This window comes from Perna viridis, chromosome 3, assembly GCF_037379345.1.
Source record: "Perna viridis isolate PV_CMFRI_1.1 ecotype Kerala chromosome 3, ASM3737934v1, whole genome shotgun sequence".
NCBI classification, from domain to species: domain Eukaryota; kingdom Metazoa; phylum Mollusca; class Bivalvia; order Mytilida; family Mytilidae; genus Perna; species Perna viridis.
In genome coordinates, this window is record NC_142447.1 from 60,186,551 (window position 1) to 60,200,000 (window position 13,450).

At 47.7% G+C, this 13,450-nt stretch overlaps 1 protein-coding gene and 1 pseudogene across 1 annotated transcript; one reads left to right on the forward strand and one right to left on the reverse strand.

Moving 5' to 3' along the window:
• The first annotated feature begins 5,276 nt into the window (after positions 1–5,276).
• Positions 5,277–5,789, forward strand: LOC148623182 (uncharacterized). The gene has a single exon (XM_088574166.1). It carries the CDS (start codon positions 5,277–5,279, stop codon positions 5,787–5,789), a length of 513 nt encoding a protein of 170 aa, XP_088430292.1.
• Positions 5,790–8,888: 3,099 nt separating this feature from the next.
• On the reverse strand, positions 8,889–11,800 carry LOC148623183 (uncharacterized; annotated as a pseudogene).
• Between the last annotated feature and the right edge of the window lie 1,650 nt (positions 11,801–13,450).

A 13,450-nucleotide genomic window follows, 5' to 3' on the forward strand; every position in this document is an offset into this window, starting at 1 on the left:
GGGAAAAGCTGAAGCATATCGTCACGCACCCGGAAGACTACGAGCTTGGGAGGCGATATATCAAGGGGAAGGTCGATCAGGATGCTCAGCTGACGCTCTTGCAGGATTACTTGGCCCGCACCAATGCCCTGGGTGAGTGCCCGATGCGATATTACCAGCGCCATGGCTTTGGGAGGTACTGGTCCGACGAGAAGATCGGTCTCCAGAATATAAGCCGCCGCATCCGGCATACTCTCTGCGCAGATCATATGATCGATATCGATATGAAGAATGCGCATCTGACTCTGCTCTCATGGTATTGCCACGAAAATGGTATCGAGTGCACGGGGCTCGACGCATACATCGCGGACCGAGAGAAGCTTATCGCGGACCTGATGGCCTACTAGGGAATAGATCGGGATGATGCAAAAACCTACCTGCTCGCCATCATCAATGGGAAGATCGTCAGACTCAAGCATGAAGCACGGACCTGGCTCAGGGACTATGATGGGGGAATGAGGCAGATCGTGGAGGAAGTGATCAAGCTGAATCCTGACTTGCATAAGCTTGCCTGCGAATCCAAGGAGAAGAGGGGGGCGGACTACAATATCGAGGGTACAACCGTGAATTACGTCATGTTCTCCCTGGAAAATAAGGCTCTGACGGCAGCCTTCGACTACCTGACCGAGCAGGAAATTGAGATGGGGCGCTCGTATTCGATGGGCTGATGATTCATAAGGGGGTTCCGCGCACCAGGCTGCCCGAGATTCTCCAAGGCTGCTCCCAGAGGGTGAAGGAAGCCATCGGGGCTGATATCACCGTCACGGTCAAGGAGATGGATGAAGGATACGATATCCCTACTGCGTGGGGGTTGACCATGGCTTCCCAGAGATATGCCCGGGCGAATAATCCCTACGTGCAAGACTTCGACCTTAGCAAGCCGACCAACTATCTGATGTATCTGGACGCCATGAGTCGGCCCCTGCCGACCGGAGGATTCGAGTGGATCGACCCCTCGGAAGTCCCAGACCTCAGCACGCTCGGCGAGGATGATGAGCAAGGGTATATCTTGAAAACGGATCTCGAATACAACAGGGAGCTCCACGATCGCCACAACGACTATCCCCTGGCGCCGGAATACATGGTGATCAATGGAGTCAGGAAGCTGGTGGCCAACCTCCACGATAAGCAGAAATACGTGGTCCACTACGTAAATCTGAAGAAATACCTTGCCCGGGTCTGAAGCTGAAGAAGATCCATCGCGCCATCCGATTTACCCAGAGCCCATGGTTGAGAAAAATACGGCTTGTAGGGCGGCGGCATCCACCACCTTCGAGAAGGACTTCTTCAAGCTCATGGTCTTCTCAGTATTCGGGAAGACCATGGAGAATATCCGCAATAGGGTGGACGTGCGGCTGGTCAATAGCGAGAAAGTCGCTGGGAAGCTGGTGGCCAAGCCCAACTTCAAACGCAGGACGGTCTTCAGCGAGGATCTGGTTGCCGTTCACATGTATCGCACCAAGCTGGTCTTCGATAAACCGATCTACCTAGGCTTCTCCATCCTTGATCTATCGAAGACTCTGATGGCCGACTTCGTCTACGATCATCTCAAGTCCCGGTATGGCGACCGACTCAGCATCTGCTACACGGATACGGATAGCTTGATCTGCGATATCCAGACGGCGGACGTATATAAGGATATGGCGGAGAGCGTGCAGCAGAGCTTCGATACGTCCAACTATGCCCCAGACCATGTCTCCGGGATCCAGACAGGAGTGAATAAGAAGGTGATAGGCAAATGCAAGGATGAGTGCGCCGGCCAGCCGATGACCGAGTACGTGGGACTCCGACCGAAAGCATACGCCTTCAAGATGGATCGCAAAGAGTGCAAGAGGGCTAAGGGCGTGATGAAAAGCGTTGTCGAGACTGATCTGACCTTCGCCGACTATAAGGAATGCCTTGACACGAGCAAGGAGAAATACCGCTCGATGAATATCATCCGCAGCCGGCTCCACCAGGTTCTTACCCTAGAGACCTGCAAGAAATCCCTCTCCTCCAATGACGATAAGCGCCACATCCTACCAGACGGCATCAACATCCTCGCGCATGGCCACTACCGAATCTCCCGCGACTGAGGTGGCCACCCCCAAACCCCATCCCCTCCACCCAGAATTTCTCGAGGTCCATGGGTCTCGGTAAAATCTACCCGCTCCGCCGCCCTATCTGCACTTTGCAGGCTCTGACGGGTGCGGATGTCCATTCCTCCTCTTCGGCACTTGGCAGGGTCTGACGGGTGCGGCTGCCCATCCATAGATAAACGAGCAGCATACGCATGCACGACGTGATCCTCCCCAACAAGCCCCTTACCAATCTCGAGCTCGAGCGAGCCGTTAGGAAGCTGCACATTCCACACTTCAGAGGCGTCTTCATGCGCGACGACTTGCCGCCCAAGCCCCAATCGATGGACTTCAGAGCGCTCAGGGGGAAAATGGATAAGAAGGCGAATAAATCAGACTGCCTCAACACCAACGGAGGGCTGGTGGATACGGTGCTAGATATGCGAAAATATCCTCTCATCAACCTCCCACTCCCCCAGACCGACAACGATCCCGTCACCAAAGTCCTTTACGATCAGCTAAAGAATGAACTGGACGCCCTGAGGGTATTCGTTGAGCTGAAGCAAGCGTAAGAAGATCGCCTTTTTGGATGCTCATAAAGGGCATCCGAAAAAAGTCTCCCCTTTACTCTACGTCCGATTGCTTGACCCATGAGTTGAACGATGCAGGGTAGCCCCGCCATTTGACGTAGATCTCTTTGAACCCATTCTTGGTGCGTCGTCGCAAGATCTTTTCGATGCGATAGACGTCTTGGTCGGTGCGCTGGAGCTCGGGCTCGTAGAAGGATCCCTGGATCTCTTCCTGGTTGAAGTCCTTGAGGCGATAGGTCGGTGGGTGAGTATTCAACTGATTCGAGACGGTGAAGACTTCTTCCGTCCAGCGGGGCGTATATCCCTTCTCGAAAATGCCTTTCTTCTTGGTGATCCGGACCTTATCTCCGACGCTGAATCGTGGCGTCTGCATGGGCGGAAGGTCTCCGTAGAGATTCCAATAGACTTTTGCATGGTGCTCTTTCATGTTGGCGACGGTGGGGGTCATCTTGATGGATCGATGCTTGGTGGTACTATACTGCCGGACGAGATCATCCAGGATGGGGAGGTAGGTGCGCGTTGAATTGGCCGAGAAATATTTGAACATCTTCTTCTTCATGGTGCGATTCCAGCGCTCGGCGGCGCTCGATTTCTCCTCGTGGAGTAGAGCTCTCGACGCCATGCTTCCGGAGCAACTCCGTTGAATGCTCTGAAGGCATCTCGCACCGTTGGCTCCCTTCTTATCCTTGAGCGACACCAGCCAACCGTACTTGGAGAAGAAGTCGATGATGCTCAGGATGAAGCGATGGCCTTTGTTGTCGTGGGATAAGGCGTTCATATCCACGAGGTCGGCGGCCCAGGTATCGTCCACTCCGCCGACGATCACGCGCCTCTTCTGAAGTTTACGACGGTTTGTGCAGCTCTTCTGCTAGTTGGTCCGACCAGCGCACTTGCTTCTTTTTTTAACGCCCATTCCGAACCGCGTCTTAGCGCCGATCAGGGGTCGGACGATTTTTCAATCCATCCTCTCTAGTGCCGTGGGGTCGGTGATGCCGTCAAGCTGGTTGAGCATGGCCTTATCGCAGACAGAATTTTGCGAAGCCGTGTCCTTGTGCTTGGCATAGCAGAGATTGTGGTGATAGGCGGCCCGATCGACTCGATTGATGGGAATCGACCAGGGTTTGGGGGTGCCGTCTGCATTCAGACGCTTCTGGAGGTTGGTGCCTGGACCGGTGAAATTGTGGCCGGGCAGATGCATTTCGACCGGCAGTCGGTTGATGAGCGTATTCATGATCCCGGTGCCCTTGGAGGCGACGAACTGAGATTTCCTCGATCCACTCACGGCGCAAAGTCCACCCCTCCGTTTCCGTCCATTGCTGGTGACGACCTCGAAGCGACTGAGCGTCTCGGTGGGTTTCTTTCACTTCAGGCAATATATCGTCATTTATGTAAATGGACGTTGACGACCTTTATTACCATGCTTCTGCGTCCGCCAGGAGCAATCACTTCCTTCTCCAATAGCGATCGATTCGAGATCTGATCGTCGGCAAGTCGGACTGCGGCAAGATGACGCTGCTGAATAACCTTCTCCTACGCTCGGGGTGGTTGGACTACGATCGCCTGTACGTCTTTGGCAAGTCGCTCCACCAACCTATCTCCCAACGTCTGCAAGCCGATCTGATGGAGTGTGGTGAATGCGAGTGTGCGTGCAGACATGAGGTGGAAGATGAGGCGTGCCCAAAATGCGGCGTGGTGTGGCTCGGGTATAGCTTTGCCCAGGATGACGTCGAAACACTGGGAAAGTATAATAGCAGACCTCGTCCCCCACCCCACCCCATGCGGTCAAATGACGACGAGAGGGCATCCATGCCCGCTTCCCTGTGGGGGAGGTAAAGACGTATGCCAGAAGCACTTCAACCTCTCTCAGAAGGCACGCTGCCAGCGAATGCTCAAGACCGGAAAGATCTGCCTGAAGAATTGCCCCCAAGGAGCTATCGCTTGCCGCCGGCATGTACGCTCGAACGCTCCCCAGAACGCCCCGGAAAACGCAAACTCTCCCTCAAACGCTTCCCCGGACGCCTACGCTCTCTCACGCTCAGAGCGTATCGCGTGGGCAGCCAAGTACGACCGATGGTGGTAAAGTCGTCTGCCTTTTCGGATGCTCCTGGGGATTCGAAAAGTCGTACGCATCCCTATAAAAATGAGCGTCATCAAGATCACGATCAAGGAGCAGCGCGATGCTCTGGCCAAGGAGATGCACGCTCTCAGGCAGAATATCAAGGCAAATAGCATGAGAGACCGCCTTGAGAAGCAGAGGATCACACGTGACCTCACCAAATTTTTCAAGCCCGTGGTGGAAGCGCAGGAGAAGGCCGCCACCCAGATCACTAGAAAGATCGACGATATTCCTCTTGCGCCTCCAGCCCTTTTACCCCACTACCTCCCCAGTTTGCCGATCCACCACTGCCCATCCCTCTGACTACCGATACCATCCTCGGACCGCGTGCGCAGCACTATCTGCAGCTGAGCATGACCAATCAGGCTGATCACGTCTTCGGACTGCTAGCTCGCTACCCTAGCGAAGCACAAGGGGAATATCCACAATCTCATCGCAGGCGCAGGCATCGCTCACGTGCGCTTCTATAGATAAATGGCCGAGATCAAGAATCTCCGTGAAGACCTAGTCTTCGGCGAAAGTATCCAGGAGTATGAATATCACGAGTACGAACCCATCACCGGCACGCAGCTGAACAGTTCCGGCGCCGAGATTCGACTCAACATCGAGACGCAGGATCTCTTCCTCCATCCAGCCGAGAGCTACCTCTTGCTGGAGGGTCGATTCCAGAAGAACGATGAGACGGCCTTTGCCAATGCCAACCTCATCTCCCTCATCAACAATGCAATGATGTATCTCTTCAAATCCATCAGCTACAGGTTATCCGGTGAGACGATCGAGCACCTGAACGACCCCGGGGTCGCCACCACCATGCTAGGTCTCCTCCCTTATCCCGACGATTTCTCCAAGTCCCAGGGCCTCGACCAGCTATGGGTTAAAGATACGTCGGATGCCGCCGCCGTCGAAAACCTTGGATTTGCCACGCGTAAAGCATATATCATCGCCAAGCCCGCCAATAAGGGATCCTTCTCCTTCACCATCCCCTGAAGCATATCTTCGAATTTTCCCAAGACTACGAGAAGCTGGTCTACGGATTCAAGCACGGACTGACTCTCGTGCGCGATTCGGACCACAGTGCCATCTTCAGAGACGCCGCGAATATCAACGATGCCGGTAAGATCGTCCTGAGCAAACTGTCTTGGTTCGTCTCCCACGTGATGCCCTCGGACGAGCAAAAACTGCGTCTCTACAAGACCATCGAAAGCAAGGTGAAGCTAGATATCGGATTCCGCATGAGGCAGTGCGATTCGATCGCCGTCCCCGAAAGTGCCAACTTCACCTGGCACCTTTCCACCAAGAGCAGTCCGGAGAAACCCCGCTGGGTGATCGTCGCCTTCAAGACCGCTAAGAGCAACGATCAAGAAGCCGCCCCCGACCTCTTCGATCACTGCCGGCTTCGCAATATCTACGTCACCCTGAATTCCCAGAGATATCCAGCGCCGGATTACGATGCATCCTTCACCAACCAGAAGATCTCCAGGCTCTACAAGGAGGCCGCCGATTTCAGATGGAAATTCTTCAACATGGATAACATGGTGAGCAATCCCGGCATCACCCCCGCCGATTTCACTGATCTTCATCCCCTCTTCGTCTTCGACGTCTCCAAGCAGAGTGAACGGCTCAAAGACTCCTCCATCGACGTATACATCAGAGCTCAGTTCGACCGAAACGTGGCCGCCGATACCCAAGCCTTCGCATCCTTCGCATCCGACCGCATCCTGCAGTTAGAATCGGACGGCCGAAAGATGAGCGTCGTCTACTGAGGCATATATAAATGACCGAACTCCAGCAGATCGTCAGGAATACAGCCCCCAAACACGGGTTCTCCTTCATCGTCTCCGGAAGAGCGACCGGATCTCGACGCGCTTCCATCAGCCCATCCGACTGAATCCCTACAAGGATTACGAAATGGCTCTGGTCAACCTGGAGACTCACTACTCCTTCCCGAATATTCACCAGAGAAACCAAGTATTCTCATATTCCCCGGACGACGGAGCGCATTGGTACTCCATTGCCCTGGAAGTCGGATCCTACGACATCGAAGACATCAACAACGAGATCCAACGCCAGATGCGTCACAACAACCACGGCGCCAAGATCACCATCGGAGCCAACCGCGCGACGCTGAGAGCCGTCCTCCGACTGCGGGAGCACTATCAAGTAAATTTTGACGTCGCCAATAGCATCGGCAGCGTCTTGGGATTCGACAGACGGACCTACGCCTACGACTCCGCCACGCTGGGATACAACGAGAGCGAGAGCATCGTCAATATCATCTACGTCAATAGCATCCTGGTGAATAGGATATCATCAGTGGAAGCTACGTCGACGGCGTCTAGCAGCCCGTCATCTATAGCTTCTTCCCCAACGTCTCCCCAGGCATGAAAATCCTCCAGAACCCCAAGAATCTGATCTACCTATAAATGACGTATAACGAGTATGGTTTGAACCTGAGCTCAAGCCAGAGGGATAAGCTCAGACTCGCAGCCAAGCGCAAGCCGTGCCCCGTGAGCATCCGCCTTCTCGCACGAGAATCTCTCGGGCAACGATACCGTGCTGCACACGAATCGGCCGATCCAGAAGATCGAGAAGCTCAAGAGGGCCGGCAAAGGGGGTATGATCTTGGAGATGAGCACCATCCAGCTGAAGCAAAATATGCAGATAGAGGGTGGGTTCCTCCCCATGCTCGCCTGTCTGGAGATGAGAGCCCTCCCCATGTAAGCCAAGACCGTCCTTCCAGCTTTGGGGGTAGGCGCCTTGAGCGGTCTAGGTGGCGTCGCCGTAAATAAAGCCTTGGGGTCTGGACTCTACCTCATGAAGGGTGGCCGCGTGTGTTGCGTCAAACCTCACGGTAAGGGTCTTTCCCTACGCCCTGCCAATCTCCCACCAACTTATGGTGATGGTCTGTACCTAAAGCATGGTCAGCAATTCTACAAAAGCTGGATTGATCTTAGGCCCCAATAGCCCGTTCAAGAACGTCCCCATCATTGGCATGCTTCTCTAGGTCATAAATAAATGACCGATGAAGTCGATGCTAGAATTGAGGATTTCCTGGAAGGCGAGATCCGTAAATACTCTCGCATACTGCGCATCTATAAGCGACTGGATTAGGTGGTCTCCATTGCCCTGGCTGCGGCCTCCATCTGCAGTATGGTGCTTACCAGCGTCACAATGGGATCTGCTTTGACTGGGGTAGGTGCCGCGGCGTCCCTCCCCCTTGAATCCCTCGCTTGCCTGAGTGCTACGACCATACTGGTGCTCTCACTGATCGCCAAGCGAATCGCCAAAAAGAAGAAGCACCGTGATACTCTCCGCTTGGCCAGGTCCTATCAGTCTCAGCTCCCGGGTGAAGATGGTACCCCTGCAATCTGTCTGAAGAATTACTACGATGGAAAGGATCGGTTGCGCCAGCCCTCGCCCCCTTTCAGCGAAGATCTAGCCAATCATTCTGAAGGTCCTCGCTGATTCCCCAACCTTCAAATATTCTTTTCCGATGGGTCTCCTAATCAGAAAGGATTCTACCACACCCCTCAAAGTCGAAGTAGTCATGACCACTCTTCTTTGCCTTCTTCATCCCATAGTTATCGATCTTGAGCATGTGCCACTTTTCCCGCGGTATTCGATTCATCTCCCGGATCATCCTACTGCACGCCAAGACCTTGGTCTTTACTCCTTTCCTCTCCAGCGTCAGAATCATGCTCTCACAATACTGACTTTTCGTCTCCTGGACGTCTACCACTTGGAACATTTACCAAGGCAGATCGCGCCACCTCAGAATCGGCTCGCGTCTGGCTTTCCTTTGAGCCTGTGCTCTCTTTCGCACCTCCTCATCGCTCTCTGCCCTCCAGGAACCCAGCAATCGGACGTGCTGGTCCATCTTTTGAGATTCAAAATCCATGATTTATCGGGTATCCATTTTTTAAAATCTATTTTGGTAGGACGCCCCACATGCCTTGCCTCCCAGCACTTTTCAGCATCCTTGATTCGCTCACGATCCGTTTGCACCCCGGAGCCCGAAATTGGGGGTCCTATGCAGGATTTATCCTGGTTGAAAAGGGGGTGTGCGGCAGAATTGTCATTATCCTACTACTGATATTGACAATGACAACGGAGCGGTGGAGTTCCCAGACGATATTGACAATCACAAGGGAGCGGTTGAGTTCCCAGACGATATTGATAATCACAAGGGAGCGGTTGAGTTCCCAGACGATATTGACAATCACAAGGGAGCTGCGGAGAGATGTGTATCACTGACGCAGAAGGAACAATAGCACGTTTGTCTTTCAAAAGTTTATACGATAGCCCAGATTTCGTTTTAAGTGGTTCGAAGTATAGTCCTCGGATTACATTTGAATTTTTGTCAAAAGATGTACCCCAATCATCGATTTCACTCTTAGCTAAACTTTCCGGGCAGGAAGACGTGTGAAAAAGTAGTCAGAATTTTCGTCATCTGTATATAAAGCTAACGAAGTACCATCATGAATTTAGTCAGTCATTGAATATTGATTTATTCAATGGGTCATAGTTTTCCTTTCCTCGTTTGTCTACCCCGGACTTGACTTTTTTATGAGCAACTCGGCGGGTGTTTCTTGAAAAGCAGATCACGCTTACCCAACCGGTGCACCTGGTCCATGCTCCCAGTTTTTAGTGGAGTCCGAGTTGCTTATTTGCTTTTGTTCCTTTGTAAGTATGATTTAAGTTACATTATGTTATTTGTTGTGTATGTCTGTTTTCCATGTCTGGTCTTTGTCCATGGATTACATTCTTTTGATTATCGCTATAACATTGGTTCCCTTGATTACGCTTTATCTTCTGATTCGACATCATCCGAGCTGTTCCCAACACGTTTTATCGAGACCGATTCTTTATCACCGATTGCATTATTTGAACAAGAAGCGTAATTACTTACTGCAAAACTGTTACATGAATAACAAGGAAGATATCTCATTTCAAGTTTTTTTGACGGTTTTGATTCGGATGCACAAATCTGGTGTAAGGATTTTATTCCCGGAATAGGTTGATAGGTTTCGTCAGAATCACGGTTTATTGTTTCTACATATTTGAAAATACGTGTTTTCCAAACGTTAGATTTCTTGTCCTTCAAATTTTTTTCGCACTTATTATAGAAGTAAAGTGCATTCTGAACAATCGTAGCTTCCCACAGAACTGCTTTATCAACTTGATTTTTCAGGAAACCCCGGGTGGAATCTTGTGGCCCTTTAGCGTGATTTGTTTCAAAGAAGTTGCGGATGAAAATGTCATAATGATGATCGGCACATATATGGCTTAATATACGGAAACAATTACGGCTCTGGTACTGTACGGGACAACCGTCGGTGTACTGTATTCGTGTATTACTATAATCATGATCATGATCATATTGATCATGTTTTTCATCCGGACTTATCACGTGTTCCGTAACAATAAAAGGGTCTTCAGGTAAGCTTTCAACCCCTGCCATCTCTAAAATTGCGTGACTATGAATGACCGAAACGTGAATGGTGACTTCCGTGCGTTGGAAGTACGTTTGCTGTAGTTTTTTCCTTACACCTGTAATTCTCAGAGTAGTCATGAATAACAATGCAATGATTCGGAGATAAATTCTCCTTCAGATTCTTAAGTTGCGAGGTTTGCCAAAGTGCACGGAACTGATGGCCTGCAAAACTTTCAAGGACTTTTCTGAAGTAATTGAACATTTCAAAAGGTTTTGTGTTTTTTCTAACTAGAGTAAGTTTCTTTTTATTTTTACTTGTAATATATTCATAGCACTCCCATTGCACGGTAGGACTATCGGGATAATCAGTCAACTCTTTTTCGGAGAACTGCACCAAAGGAACACCACAACTTGAACATTTTCTGTTGAGACATGCTGTAGTAAAGCACTCATTAGACGGATCTTTAGCACACAGTGTAGCAGTTGCTATATCAGTGAGATGTTCATATACCGGGTAATTTTCAACTTTATCGTCGGTTAGATCCGGGATAACACATTTTTTCCTGAAGTCCATGCATGATTTGAACAGAGATGTTGCTTCCATGTGGCAGCGACAGCAGCATGTTGCACTGTCTTTAGGTGTTGCTGCTCTGACAAAAAAAACGGCTTAAGTCGTTCGAAGGTTCTCTGATTCATACTTATATCAGGATATTTTACTTTAAAGTCATTATAAATTTCTGTCTGAGTTTTATCTAGTATATAAACACTGTGCTTTGAAAATTGCTCTGGTGCCAGACGGACTCTCTTTATGTCATTTTTATTGGGTGAGAGAGTAATCAAGGGAACCAAGGTTATAGCGGTAATCAAAAGAATGTAACCCAGGAACAAAGACCAGACATGGAAAACAGACATACACAACAAAGAACATTAAGTAACTAAAATCATTCATACAAAGTAACGAAAGTAAATGAGCAACTCGGACTCCACTAAAAACTGGGAGCATGGACCAGGTGCACCGGTAGAGTAAGCGTCCTCTGCTTTTCTAGAAACACCCGCCGAGTTGCTCATAAAAAGTCAAGTCCGGGGTGACAAAAGAGGAAAAGAAAACTATGACCCGTTGAATAAATCAGTTTTCATGGTGCTGATGGATACACCATAACGATCCACGAGTTCATTGTGACGACCATGAAACTTCTTTAGTGATGACTTCAATCTTGTATTCAAACGAGAATTGTTTGGGTCTAACCAGAAATCATGAACAAGTTTCTTTGTATCATTTAATAACGCGTCACTTCTGGCAGAAGCAGTGAATATGCTTTACTGCAGTTCGCGCACCATCAGAACGAAGACACTTGGTCTGACCTACAACTTCACGCAAGTCTTCAATTACAGCTTTGCCTTCCGGAGTTACTACTATATTAAGATGTTCAAGATTTACGACAGTAGGGGACTTTTTGTTGTTAAGATACCAGGGCAGTACAGCGGTCCAACGTTTAGGCGTACCAGGAAGAGCTTTCTTTAACTTCTGAACGGCGCGCGATTTTTCCATTTTATTAGAAAAAGTCTCTTAAATCATTAATTGTTACATAACTGTTTTCTTTTATTTTTTGCCTGTATGCACGTTTTCTTTACTTTCTCTTTCTCGCTTGTCTTTTTCATTTTGTCTTACTGCGGCATTTTTTTAGATGGATTATGCGGTTCACTCATTCATTTTATTTTGGTTGTAATATTTTTGTTTGATTGTCTCCTCCTTTCCTTTTTTTTTAATTTCCATTGTTTTATTCTTTCTGCTGTTGAAAGTTTTTCTTGGCAGGAAACACACACACAAAAAAAAATACTGATTAGTCTTAATCATGTCGACCCTTTTTTTTTTTTTTTAGATCGAGAGCGTTTTATATGTTTTTTTTTAATCCGAAAAACAAATAACATTAAATGATGAATATTGTTGCCATGGTTGATGTGCTGTGTATTTATAATATTTCTCCATATCCTTTCGTTATCATGATAGTTGTTTTTTCAACGAATCTGTGTATTAACGTTATCACCAAAAAACTGTGCGGGTAGAAAAAAAGGTTTTTATAGGCCTATATGGGATTGCGATACATGTATGCAAATATTTTGTGCGACATATTGTAAGACTCAATAAAAGTTGCCGTATTTCGTAAAACTCTGCTTTACTTTTAAAATATGTTGTAATATATGATTTTAAGTGAAATAACATTACTTATGTACTTTACTAATGTAAATAGAATGTACCTCTATCCATATTTGATACTCCGTTTCTTTGTTTGAATTAGTGTACATGTTCTGTTGTGTTCTGTGGGACAGTTTTGTTCTTGGTCTTTCTCAACAATTGCCGGGGAATTACGTCACTGTGACGTCAAAATAAACAACGTACAAAAAGGTAGAAATTTGCCAATTTTTCCCCAAAAATATTTTTCGTTTTATTTCAAAAAACACATTTTTTATGTCATTTTGAATTTATTCATGGGACTAAAAATGTTACCTGCGACAGCTGAAAAACTACGGTTTTCAACATATTTAGGAATGACTATATATGACTACGGCGCTTTATTCTGACATTTGTCCTTAAGAATAATTTATAATTCAATTCAATTCAATTCTTTATTAACTTTAAACTTTACAGTTTATCAGTATAAGGTGAACAAAAAAATATATAATGACATATAGACGTCAGAAATTATTGTTACAATATTAAATAGATGCGTTTCTTATTGTAAATGCATGACATAAATATTTGCCTAAGTTGCATAACTCTTTTGTGTTTTCAACAGCTAGTAGTAGAACAAGTTTAAAGGCGGAAGGCCTAGACCAATAATACTTTTTTTATAAATCTTTTACGTAAATCAATATAACAATTACATTGTAAAATGAAGTGAAACTCATCCTCAGTTACATTCATTTGACACATATTACAAAGCCTAGTATCTCTACTACTATTATAATACCGCCCTGTTTCAATAAGCAGATTGTGCGCAGACAATCTGATTTTAGTGAAATATTTACGATAAACAACAGGGATAACACATTTTTTCAAATAAAATTAAAAAAAATAAAAAAGTTCAACATTAGAAACTACGTATTTATAAATTCTACCTTTTGAAGTAGCATCTAATACAGAGTAAAGATCTTGTTGAGCATGAACAAACAAACGTTTTTTGATATCATATAAACAAAACTTATCTAAAGTAAT